The sequence below is a fragment of the Doryrhamphus excisus genome, linkage group LG4, assembly GCF_037039965.1.
Source record: "Doryrhamphus excisus strain RoL-2023G ecotype Guam linkage group LG4, RoL_Dexc_Guam_v1.1, whole genome shotgun sequence".
Classification (NCBI taxonomy): Eukaryota; Metazoa; Chordata; class Actinopteri; order Syngnathiformes; family Syngnathidae; genus Doryrhamphus; species Doryrhamphus excisus.
Window position 1 is genome coordinate 7794574 of NC_136360.1, and position 12537 is coordinate 7807110.

General features: G+C 41.4%; 1 protein-coding gene across 1 annotated transcript; it reads left to right on the plus strand.

Annotated features, from left to right (window-relative positions):
• The first annotated feature begins 555 nt into the window (after positions 1–555).
• Positions 556–11242, plus strand: creb3l3a (cAMP responsive element binding protein 3-like 3a). The gene is made up of 10 exons (XM_058074299.2): positions 556–715; positions 2310–2435; positions 2551–2794; positions 3843–3976; positions 5630–5740; positions 7645–7751; positions 8372–8440; positions 8625–8709; positions 10264–10357; positions 10668–11242. Exons 1-10 carry the CDS (start codon positions 695–697, stop codon positions 10970–10972), a joined length of 1296 nt encoding a protein of 431 aa, XP_057930282.2. The 5' UTR covers positions 556–694; the 3' UTR covers positions 10973–11242.
• Positions 11243–12537: the final 1295 nt, after the last annotated feature.

Genomic DNA, 12537 nt, shown 5'->3' on the forward strand with positions numbered 1-12537 from the left:
AATATGTTTTTGATGAACAAAAATTGCCTCCAATCTTGGAGATACAGCATGTGCTTTTCCTTGGAAAGAGGCTTTGTTAATATGAAAATATGTACCAATCCAATTTGTGTTATATGGCTCAAATTTCCTAAGAAAAGGCAACACAACCGGTTCAAGTCACATGATTGTAAGCACACTTCACATGGAGCGGTAATGCATGATTCTGATTAAAATCCCATTAGCTTACAAACTGGCATTAAACCAAACATTTCACTAATTAAAAAAAATGAATCACAGTTGATCGTGGTAATTTTGGGGTAATAACGACTTTGGTCAGCGACTATTCTAGATGAGAAGATTCCATACATATTGTCTATTGAAAGTATGGCTAAGGTCAAATGGCTGCATTGTCAATAAACCACCAAAAAATAAAAGAAGCACCAGACTTTGACCTCTCTGATGTGATTCATCTTAAAGTGGAGACGCTCTGCGGATAGAGGCGCCATGTTGTGTGCTTAAAGCTGCTTTGGGCCAATGGGAGTAAAGCAGTCTGGCTACAACGGGGTGTGTTGTGTTGGAGTTTCAACTTTGGACCCAGAGAAGAGCTCAGCTGAGTGATACAACCGAAACTCTTCAGAGACAAAAGCTTCTCCAAAACGGGATATTTTGGTTGGGGGGTTTTGTCTTGGGGCTTTGCCACCCAAGCAAGAAAACCATGGAGCACTATCCTGATCAGGTAAGTCGATAAAACTGTGTTTCAGTCGATTAGGATTGTATTTTCAGAAAGAGCAACGTATTAGCTTAACTACGCAATGTGTCACATTCTCTTCTGATACAAGCAAGGCTATCCAACTGGCGGCTCCTGGGCCAAGTGTTTCAAAGAATATGAACAACTAATGTCTACAGCGAGTTATACAGAGGATCTTTGCGGAGTCAGGCCTTAAAGGACTCCTTTTATACACTGTACTGTAGAGTAGGGGTCTCAAACACAATTTGACTAAGGATTTCTGGATGTAGAGTCTGGGTGAGACTGGGCCTCATGAAGAAATTGTAAGAAATATACAATATAATACTGTGGTACTCTTGAGGACTCGAGATGCTTTAAAAAGTTGCTCTTTAATTGGGCAAGTAGGAAACAAAATGGAACTCGCAATATTGTCAACCCACTGGAAATCACAGGAGGCCATTACTCAACATAACACTCACAGTGTCATAGAATAAATAACTTTAGCATTGTTTACAAAACAAGTAACTGCAGGGCATTGCTTCCGGCTTTCCTGCAGTGGCAGCAAGTTTGAGGATTTTAGCAGTAGGTCCTAATAAACAGCAGAGTGCTGTTATCATATAATGAATCTTTTCTAGTGTTTTTGCAGTGGGTCCTAAACAACACCACAACACTCCTAACATAGAAAAAGACATTTGACTGTCATTTATAGACAGAATTTGTGATACGATTCTTGTGATTATATGATATTATATGATAAAGGTTTTCCCTTCTTCAGTTAAATGCATATTCATTTCATATTTAAATATATTAATCATATAATCGGTGTAGGGCGGCACGGCGGTCGAGTGGTTAGCGCACAAACCTCACAGCTAGGAGACCAGGGTTCAATTCCACCCTCATTTCCTCCCACATTCCAAAAACATGCTAGGTTAATTGGCGACTCCAAATTGTCCATAGGTATGAATGTGAGTGTGAATGGTTGAATGGTTGTGCCCTGTTGGCCACCAGTCCAGGGTGTACCCCGCCTCTCGCCCCAAGACAGCTGGGATAGGCTCCAGTAATAATAAATAATAATAATGAATAATAAATTAATAAATGCGCGCAGGCCACACAGCTAGGAGACCGGGGTTCGATCCTCCCCGTGCATGCATGGGTTTTCTCCGGGTACTCCGGTTTCCTCCCACCTTCCAAAAACATGCTAGGTTAATTGGTGACTCCAAATTGTCCATAGGTATGAATGTGAGTGTGAATGGTTGTTTGTCTATATGTGCCTTGTGATTGGCTGGCGACCAGTCCACGGTGTACCCCGCCTCTCGCCCAAATACAGCTGAGATAGGCTCCCGCAACCCTCGTGAGGAAAAAGCAGTAGAAAACAAACAGTTATGGACAGCAAGCATCAAAATGAACCTATATTTGCTAGCCTTTACCCTCCAAAGTGTTTCAAGTGTCAAACAGTACCCAAGCAAAGAACATATTGTGCCATACACTTTGCTCACACAGAACGGTGATAAGTGGTAAAAGCAGCAGCTGTGGCATTTTGTTGTCCCTTTTTGTGCCTCTGAATGCGTACAATGTGTGTTGTAAATAAATGTCACAATGACAGCAGGGTTATGATGGCATGGAGCTGCTCGACTGGCTGTTTGATCAAAACGACGGCATCCTCCGGCACCACGAAGTGGGACAGCAAGCAGGCAACGAGCAGCACCACTGGCCCATGCAGGAGCCGAATGTGCGTTGAACTCTCAATCAAGTGCAAATTGATATTTATTCTTCTATCAGCATATTGTCACTGTGATTAAGACAAGATAAACAACAACCTCCCTTTTGACAACACTCCCCTAAAGATGCTCCAGCTGGCTGAACAGGCGGACGCCGACTTCCTCAACGCCCTCCTGAGTGGAAGTGATTCTATGTCGGGTTCGCCTCTTTGGGCTCCTTCACCCAGCGACAGCGGGATCAGCGAGGACCCGCCCTCGGACCAGATGGACAGCCCGCAGCGACCCGAGAGCCCCCCCGGTGATGCCCGTTGTTTGGGTCTGAGGCCACAAAGCAAAGCAGCCTTGGAGGCCAGAGTGGCCATCAAGTCCAGTAAGTCACTTATGAAATAATCGATTGTCGGGTCACAACATTAGGTACACCTGTATTAAAAACAGTGGTGGAGGAGAACTACACTGCATTACACAAAACAGGTCGAAAAGTTAAATAGGATAACCCAAATATTCATACACCTCTCAGTATGAACACTGCAGTAAATTTGACAAGACATAGTGATCATTATCATCATTTTTTTTCCTGTCGTTATCCTACTATTCTGCTGGCGGAATAGCATTGTTTTTCAAAAGGTTTTTACACCATACTTTCCAACCAAATTTGTCTTGCGAAGGTGGTTCTTAAAGCAGTCATCAGTGAAATGAATACTGCAAAAAAAAATTTAAAAAATAAATAAAACTTCTATATACTATATATCCATTTGTGTCTTAAACCTTCCTGTTTTGGAAAAGCAAATGTACTCACAGTATACAATATATATATATATATATACTCGGATACGATGAACACCCAGCAGCAACAAAACATTTGGGCATGCCGACTATTGTGATGACAATAGTAACCAAGTCGATGATCTACCTCGAGAAGCGTTTTTTTTTCTCTGCTTTAGCTGAGATTCTATGTCATCCCAATGACATCACTTCCAGAAATGACACAGTGATGACAAAACGTCTTAGTTAATTATATTTAGACAGAAAAAAAACAAATAAACAGTCTTAACTTTACTGACAAAGACAGAATACAAAGGAAATTCATGCCACAGATGCGCCGCAAACGATCTCACAAGTGTTAATATAAGTTAATCCCTGCTAACAATAAGACATAAAAATAAAACACCTAGTTCCATATAGTTAGACCTAAGAATAATACCTAATACAGTCCCTAATATGTTGATACCTCGCATGGTTCCACAATAATTTTTACTGTTTTACAATCGCTGCTACACTCACAATAAAAGGTTGATGAAATATGCATTGTTTGGAAAGCCTCCAAATGACATCTGAGTTTGCTTTACAAATCCACACAAGTAATGCATGTCCACTATGTGCCTCCCTGTTTGCGTGTGTGTGTGTTTGTGTGTGAAAAGACGCCTGGAAGGCCGAGCTCCCCACGGAGAAGACGAGAGCGCCACGATATCCTTCGGATGTAAACAGAGCACAGCCGTCCCCTGGCTTGCCGCTGACTGTTAAGGATCTGCTGCTGTCTGGGACGGCAGAGCCAGTAAGTGAGACAAAGTGTGGTGGTGATGGTGGTGGTAGGGGGGATTAGGGGGGATGATGGCTGATAATCTCTGTTATGCTGCTCGAATTAGTTGTTTAGCTTTGAGTTAGGGTGTAAGGGGCACATGCAAGTGAATGATTACACTTGTCTAGTACGTATGTATTATGGAGGGTTGTTTATAGGATGTATGATTAGCACTGCACTGTCTGTGTGCTGACAGGGAGCGACAATGGATCTTTGTTTTGTAAGTGTCTTCATTGACCTGAATATAAGACATCCCCCAAAGATGCCTTGTAACTTTAATACATTTAAAGTCAGCCTCCTCTGTATGGATGGAAATGTGTTCATTCATTCATTCATTCATTTTCTACTGCTTATTCTCACAAGGGTTATGGGGGTGCTGGAGCCTATCCCAGCTGTCTTCGGGCGAGCGACAGGGTACACCCTGGACTGGTCGCCAGCCAATCACAGGGCACATATATACAAACAACCATTCACACTCAAATTCATACCTATGGACAATTTGGAGTCGCCAATTAATCTAGCATGTTCCCGGACAAAACCCACGCATGAACGAAGAGAACATGCAAATTCCCCACAGAGATGGCCGTGGGTGGAATTGAACTCGGGTCTCCTAGCTGTGAGGCCTGCGTGCTACCAGCCCTGGTAATGTGTTATATTACAAAATAGTATCTATATCAAAAGACACACATTCCAAAGGAATTATTACAAAAACAGAATGACGCAGGAACCCGATATTACCACAAATTTTATTTTCTAAAGTTGCAAGAACTTGCAAATTTGAACCGCCATTGTGCCTGACATCACCAATTTTACGAGACTTTAACTCAGCAACTGTCAGAGGATTAACTCTTAATATGTTTTGCTTTTTTTTTGGCTTTTTGGCAACTCCAATTCAAAAAGAAAACACATCAGACGCTCAGGGATTATTTTATTATTACTAATTTCAGTTTATTAAATGACCAATGAAAAGCAATGAAAACCAGGACGTTTTCATCACTTAAAAAAATGTGAAAACAGGATGTTTGGTCAACAGAGTGTTACTTCTTTTCTGAGCCAATACTCAAACTGATAAATAATGACAATCCCAAAAGTAAATTGGCAATACAAACAATTGTGCTGTATTTTGAAAATCAGTTACAATACATCACAACATTTCTGAAAGTAAAGGAAACAGTTACACAGATATTTAATGTACAAATATCAAAGATATGTATACATATTGTATTATTCTGGATATGTAGCTACCCAACCAAGGTCTAAGTAGATAATGCTATCTAAGTAGATTTTCACATGAATATCATGAACTAATAAATTGTACATTTCATGTACACTATTTGGGGATGTACTCTGGCTTATCATTTTATCCTAATTATCTGGACATAAGGGCAGTAGGGAAACTACAATCCAAATTTTGCAGTCCATTCTATTAAGAGGAGCTTCAAAATGCACTCTCGTTCCTCGCTCCCTAATTGGTGGAGTCTTACCGGCTAATTCAACTATTCCCTGCAAGGCTTCACCAGAGAGTGGAGTGAAGATGTAGGGCGACTATTGCAGTGGAAAGTGGAAATGTAATCAAGCACCGGCTGTGATGATTCAAGCATTTGCATTCTCTTCTATCCCCTCTGTCAGCCCCCCCAGCCATTCCAGCAGTACATTCAAGAACTGATTCTCAATGAAGACGAGAAGAAGCTCTTAGCCAAAGAGGGCGTGACTTTACCCAGCCAACTGCCGCTCACAAAGGTTGGTTATTATCACATAAACCAGATGGGGGCAAACTACGGTCCACGGAACATACACAACACCTTAATATTTGTTGCTATGATCCACGAGACGGTTCCAAATTATACATTTTAAAACTTAACATAAAAGCTGTAGTCTGAAATAGTCCTTGCACTGGTATTTTTTTAATTACCATCCTGAACTATCAAACTGATTCCACTGGTTTCTGTTTCAAGTGATATATGGGTCATTATGGTAACCATAGGGACAACGTCACAGCAGCTCTGGGAAGATAAGGCTTTGATAGAAAGCACAGTGGGTGGGGGTTTGTGTACAGAGCATCTCGAGCTGTGTGACTGCGGGGGTCAGAGAAGCAAGCATTCTGTGACAAAGTTCTGCCGTGAAGTGACATTTTAAGAGGGGGTTGGTTGATACTTTTTTGCTGTTTTGGCTTGATTTCAGACCTCACAGCTAGGAGACCAGGGTTCAATTCCACCCTCGGCCATCTTTGTGTGGAGTTTGCATGTTCTCCCTGTGCATGCATGGGTTTTCTCCGGGTACTCCGGTTTCCTCCCACATTCCAAAAACATGCTAGGTTAATTGGCGACTCCAAATTGTCCATAGGTATGAATGTGAGTGTGAATGGTTGTTTGTCTATATGTGCCCTGTGATTGGCTGGCGACCAGTCCAGGGTGTACCCTGCCTCTCGCCCGAAGACAGCTGGGATAGGCTCCAGCACTCCCCGCGAAAAGCGGTAGAAAATGGATGAATGAATGAATGAATGAATGAAGGCTTGATTTCAAAATATGTCGAGGAGGTCATCAGGGAAGTACACAAGGGGGGATGGTAACATATTCTTGATATTCAATGTTTTATAGTTCATGCATCCTTTATTTGTGTACATTCTTGGAGTCTTATTCAGTAAATAAAGTATGAGGTAGTCTGTCATTAAAAGGCTTTTAGCTTGAAGTAATGCAAAGCAACCTCCAGATGTGACTCAATTACAAGTACAGATTCAGGGTTTCTCCTAGGATTTTTTAAGCTGTGCTTGTGGACTGCATGCTGCTTTGTCATGCATAGAATTATTATTATGACGACTGCCAATATTTTAATTGGATTTCATTTATCTCAGGTTGATTTGTCATTAAATGCCACAATCGTGTCTTAATAGAACACTAAGAGGTGAAGTAAATATTCTTTGGTGAACTACTCAAAATCAGCTAATGAGCTATCTGTAGGAGACACAGAAGATGGACACACTTCATAGTGTTTTGATGATAAGCCATAAGTATTGGAATGATAACAAGAGAGCAAGATTGTAAAGTGACACAGCTGAGTGAGCGAGCTGCCACCAGAGAGTCAGTGAGAGCCTGGCAAAATGTGGAAACAAAGATGCCAGAACGTGGATTGAGATTGAAATGTGAGCAATCACACACATTGGCATGGATAGGATTAGCCTGTGACAAGATGTCACCAATTGACTACATATATTACAGACTGTTGTGTATCTGGTCACACATACGCAAGGCCCCAAAAGCACAAACAAGCGATTCCGTGAAACATTTTTATGATATTTTAACTTGTTTTCAAAGTAATTGTGGTCAATATGTGAGGAAATAATGAGGTATGTTTTGTAAGTATCTATATAACATATATCCTTTCTTACAATATATTAACATTGTTTTCAAATTTACAAAAAAAACTAATTTTTAAGGTATGGCCACTTTGAACTCAGGTCTACTGTGAGGACTGCGCGCTAACCGCTCGGCCGCTGTTAAAATATATAGTATACATATATATGACTCCTCTGCAAAATGTTTAAACACAATTTGGACCTCCAGTCAAAAAGTTTGCCCAAACCTTACCTAAACCATTCAAACAATCAGCAACTCTTTTTTTCACGTTTTTTTTTTACCCTTGAGCAGAATGAAGAACGAATCCTGAAGAAAATACGCAGAAAGATTCGTAATAAGCAGTCAGCCCAGGAGAGCCGCAAGAAGAAGAAAGAGTACATTGATGGACTGGAGAGCAGGTAACAATCCAAAGCAGGAATGATTATTGCTTGAAGCAATGCAGCACATCTACACAAAGTCCAATATTCAGTACGGTTCACCAACACGTATTTTTAAGGCATTGTGTGTGGGGGGGACTACTTTTTAGCTGCAACCCCATGTTTACTGTCTTTTCCTGACTGTCCAAAACACAAATGTCACAAAGTAACCTTTAAGAATTTGCTCAGAGAAGCACAAGGCCTGTTTGCACCGAGTGATCCATCATCGCCAAGTGGACTATTTGCTATGACACACAAAGTTGCATCCATTCTAGGGGTGGTTTTTGCTTTACAGTAGAATTTCACTAACCAAAAAAACTGAAGAAATTAGTTGAGCACCACAGTGTGATTTTTCAAGCGTACAAAACCACACAAAATAATTCCACAATAGACCAACAGGAACATACAAGTATACACTCAATTAAAATTTCAAGAACAGTGGAAACATTGCAAGAATATGCATTTTTCACAGTTTCAACCAATGAGGTATGGTTGGTATCAATCTGAATTAGCTTTGTTTGACTGTGTTAGAACCATACAAGTAAAAGGTAATGTGTTTGCTTATTTTTTTTACTGTTGCTGATGCTTTTTTGTGCTTTCAGGATGGCCGCATGTAATGCACATAACCACGAGCTGCAGCGCAAAGTGTCCCAACTGGAGAAATGCAATATGTAAGAGATTAGAAAATATAACTTCTCTTTTCCCCTCCCTGTGAGCCCTGTTATCTTAATAGTGGCAGCACATCACTGACATTTCATCAACGGCCCTCATATCCATTCCTGTCTAGCCTCCAACAAATGTATTTATTTGTTTGGTCTTCCTTCTGATAGTTCTTTCACATATTTGTCTCCACAGTTCACTGATGGAACAGTTGCGCCGTCTCCAAGCTCTGGTTATGAATACATCTAATAAGCCGGCCCAGACTGGTACATGTTTGCTGGTAAGAGCGGGCATCAAGATGCGACACACTTTGATAGCCAGACAGAATGTGAATGAGAAAATAAATAGCCAATCTCTGTCTATACAGACATGACAAACATTTCAAAAGGACACACAAAAGTACAATCTCCATGTATAAAAAGCACCATTTTTGAATGGACGCCATGTGTCGCTTTTGATATTGGCCATAGAGCAGCTGGTTGCACCCTGGCAGTTTTCCAATATTGGAGCTTTAATGAATGACAATACGTGTCAAGTCATTGAACACATTATGATGTCAACTAAGAATGCACAGAAAACATACACAAAAACTGACTAAATGTGAATGTTGAGTTTTTTGGTGCCAAAATTATATAAATATAATCACACATACATAGAGTTAAAATATCTATCAGTTAATTGAAGGGTCAAAGAATTTACCAGCCCCCGATGTGAATCAGCACTGCCAAGTTGGAGTCAGTGGTTCATGCATGGAAAAGGGTGGATCTCTGGCACTCCACCAAAGGAGTGCCTTGCCTTGTTTTCCTGTTCGTTCCATCATTACAGAAACCTCATGACCATAATTTCACGCTCTGTGACCCGATCCAGTGAGCACTGAAGATCATGCCCCATGATGCCAGCAGGGCCATATCATCCACAAAAGGCTGAGACCCAATTCTGTAGTCATCAAATTGGATTCCCTCAATGCTCTAACAGTACCCAGATATTCTGTCCATAAAAGTAGAGACTCAATCGGTGACAGCCCTGGCGGAGTCCAACCTCCAACTGACAACGTGTTGCAGTTACTGCCGAAAGTTCGGGCCAATCCCTGACACTAGTTGTACAAGAAGCAAACCACCGGAATCAAACTGTCCGATACCCCACACTCTCAAAGCAGCTCCCTCAGAAGTTCTCGATAGACACGGTAAACAGCCTTCTCCATGTCCACAAAACACATACGGAATGGTTGACAAAACTCCCATGGATGATTTGTTGGAACACAGTCTACAGTCCTCTTAAAAAGAGGAAACACCACTCTGGTCAGTCAATCCAGAGGCATGTACGTAAGATGCTGCACAGTTGTGTCAACAATGACAGCACCACAGCATCCAGGGACACTTGCCAGATCTGATCCACCACCAGGGTACTGCCATGATGAGCTTTTTGACCACTTGCCGTACCCATTAAGGAGGTCTTTGAAGTATTTCTTTCAAAGGATCACAACAGCTGGAGTCAAGGTCAACAGCGCACCATCAGAGATGGTGGATGGTGGTCCAGAATCTCTTCAAAGCCATCTTTCTCCATGACTTCCCCAAACTTCTATCACATCCGAGTTTTGGTCACACACAATACAATACAATGAATTTATCTATGAATTAAAAATGTTAGATTTATGTCTGACTTGATGGATAATTGGATGGCTTGAGACAGTCATGCAGTCCTGCGGACAATAACTTCCAATGCAGTGAATTATTGAATGAAATTCTGTGAAAAATAAGAATCGCATGCAAATTCAAGCCACATTTTACGTCTTCTTGTCCTCTGCTTTTGACTTCTTTATGCCCTGTCTTCTTAGGTGCTCCTGCTGTCCTTCTCCCTAATCCTCTTTCCCAGCCTCAAGCCCTATGCCGACACTAAAGTCAGCCAAGGAGACTTCAGCCCAGTCAGAAGTGAGTATCCTTCCGTATTAAATAGCTCCTATTGCCAACCTGACATCGAAAGCCACCTCCCCTGTGAGTGATCCCCCCCCGGACTGTTAAGAATGACATGTGGCCATCTGAGGGAATATTCTCATCTGTTCGAGGATTTAATGTCAATTCCATAGCACCTACATAATTGAATCGCTTTAAAACACAATTGACTTCAGTTTCTATTTTCCTAAGAATAAAAAAAAATCAAAATGTAACATTTTATATTTATTTGACAATATTTGGTAGGTCCATTTATATTGTACATTTACACCTCTTCACTGTCTTATAGTCCAGTCACGGTCCCTACAGACCCTCCAAGCTTCCCGTGTGCTGCATGCTATCGACCCCCCGTTGTCCACCGAAGACGAGTCGAAGCCTGCACACCCGCATTTCCCGGGAGATTCTGGATTGGAAATTACCAGTCTGATGGGGAACATGAAGCTGAAGCAAGAACTGGACACTTTGTCCCAAAACAGCAGCCAAGAAAAAAGCCTGGGTCATTTCCACCTGGACCCCATCACGGGCCATGTAGCCACAGTCACCTTGGATCCCAAACGCTCTGCTGGGCTGCCGCCGAATGCTGATGACATGTAGTAGAAATTGGTTTTAATCATGTTGTCAATGTGTTTTGTATCAGTTTGTTGTGTGTTAAGATGATATTGCCTGTCAGCTGGCCTCATGAGCTTTCATAAGTGAGCAGCTTGATTTAGGAGTGTTTGAGCAGAATAAAGCAGCAAATAGTCCGGCACCACTGTGATCGCAGTGGGTAATTTGGTAACTGTTGAGAGGAATTTGGAATACATGCTTTCATTTATGGAGAAAATAGCCTGAAATAAATGATGTCACAAACACGTAGGATGTCCAAATGTTGTGCCAGCAAGGCATCTTCTCCCCCCAATGCTTGCTGCTTTAGCCTGAAAAACAGATCAAATATCTCGCCAAGGCATCTAAAAGGTAAATATGTAGGTAGGGACAACAGAGGAGAGAAAACTAGGACAAAGGTCGCATGAACACCTGATTATCGCATGACCTCACACCGACTTATTGACATATTTACTTATTAGAGAAGCTTATCTGATTTTTACAGCAGACACAGATGAAATGAAAACTTTCAGCTGTTAATTAGATCAGAATTTATCATTCAAGATGGTACCATCGTCCCTCGCAATATCCCACTCACTCTATCATGATTTTTCAAAAATGCTGTTTTGTGGTTGACTATGCCGTATTATTACTCAAACAATATCAAAAGAGAAAGGTATATGGTAGTATTCTAGCCACTAGGCCTCAGTCATGTTCCATTATTGACATTAGATTACTGCCACACTGCATGGAGTCAGTCATAAGATATCAGACATATTAGAGTGAACAGAAGTCCTCACATTGAGTGTGGAAGTGGGAAGCTTCTGGCTTCTTTGTCCTTATTCCCTACTCTGTTTTAAAGTTTAGAACACAGTAAATACTTTGGAGGCTAACTAGTTAGCTCACTAGCTTGTTAATGGTGAAAGTCATGGATGTCTCTTATGTCCCTGCAGTGATCCCGTGTATTACAGAAAATAATAAACAGGTTGGCGGCATGGCGGTCGAGTGGTTAGCGCGCAGACTTCACAGCTAGGAGACTAGGGTTCAATTCCACCCTCGGGCATCTCTGTGTGGAGTTTGCATGTTCTCCCCGTGCATGCGTGGGTTTTCTCCGGGTACTCCGGTTTCCTCCCACATTCCAAAAACATGCTAGGTTAATTGGCCACTCCAGATTGTCCATAGGTGGGAATGGTGGTTTGTCGAATGTGCCCTGTGATTGGCTGGCCCAAAGACAGCTGGGATAGGCTCCAGCACACCCTGCAACCCTCGTGAGGAAATTTATTGTTCCATTTATTATATTGAGTCTGACTTCAAGGAAATTCACTTATTGCGGTGGGGCTGGAAGAAGTTATCCACAATAAACATGGGATGACGGGTATTACATTATAATATTACAACATAAAATCATCATATCGTGACAAAAAAGCTGTGATATTGGCAGAAATAAAACCTACACAACTTTGCGGGATCATGATTTGTCTCATTAAATACGTATAACTTTCCCATAATATTACAATGTCTTACATTTTAAATTTTGTAATATTATGACTTTTAAAAAAAACTTTAAAATGAATAAT

What these genes read in the sequence shown, in the direction of transcription:
- creb3l3a (XM_058074299.2), top strand. Translation starts at nt 695, where the DNA reads ATGGAGCACTATCCTGATCAG. An exon ending in GCCAACTGCCGCTCACAAAG is followed by an intron (nt 5,741 to 7,644) that starts GTTGGTTATTAT and finishes ACCCTTGAGCAG; the next exon opens with AATGAAGAACGAATCCTGAA. An exon ending in AGACTGGTACATGTTTGCTG is followed by an intron (nt 8,710 to 10,263) that starts GTAAGAGCGGGC and finishes CTGTCTTCTTAG; the next exon opens with GTGCTCCTGCTGTCCTTCTC.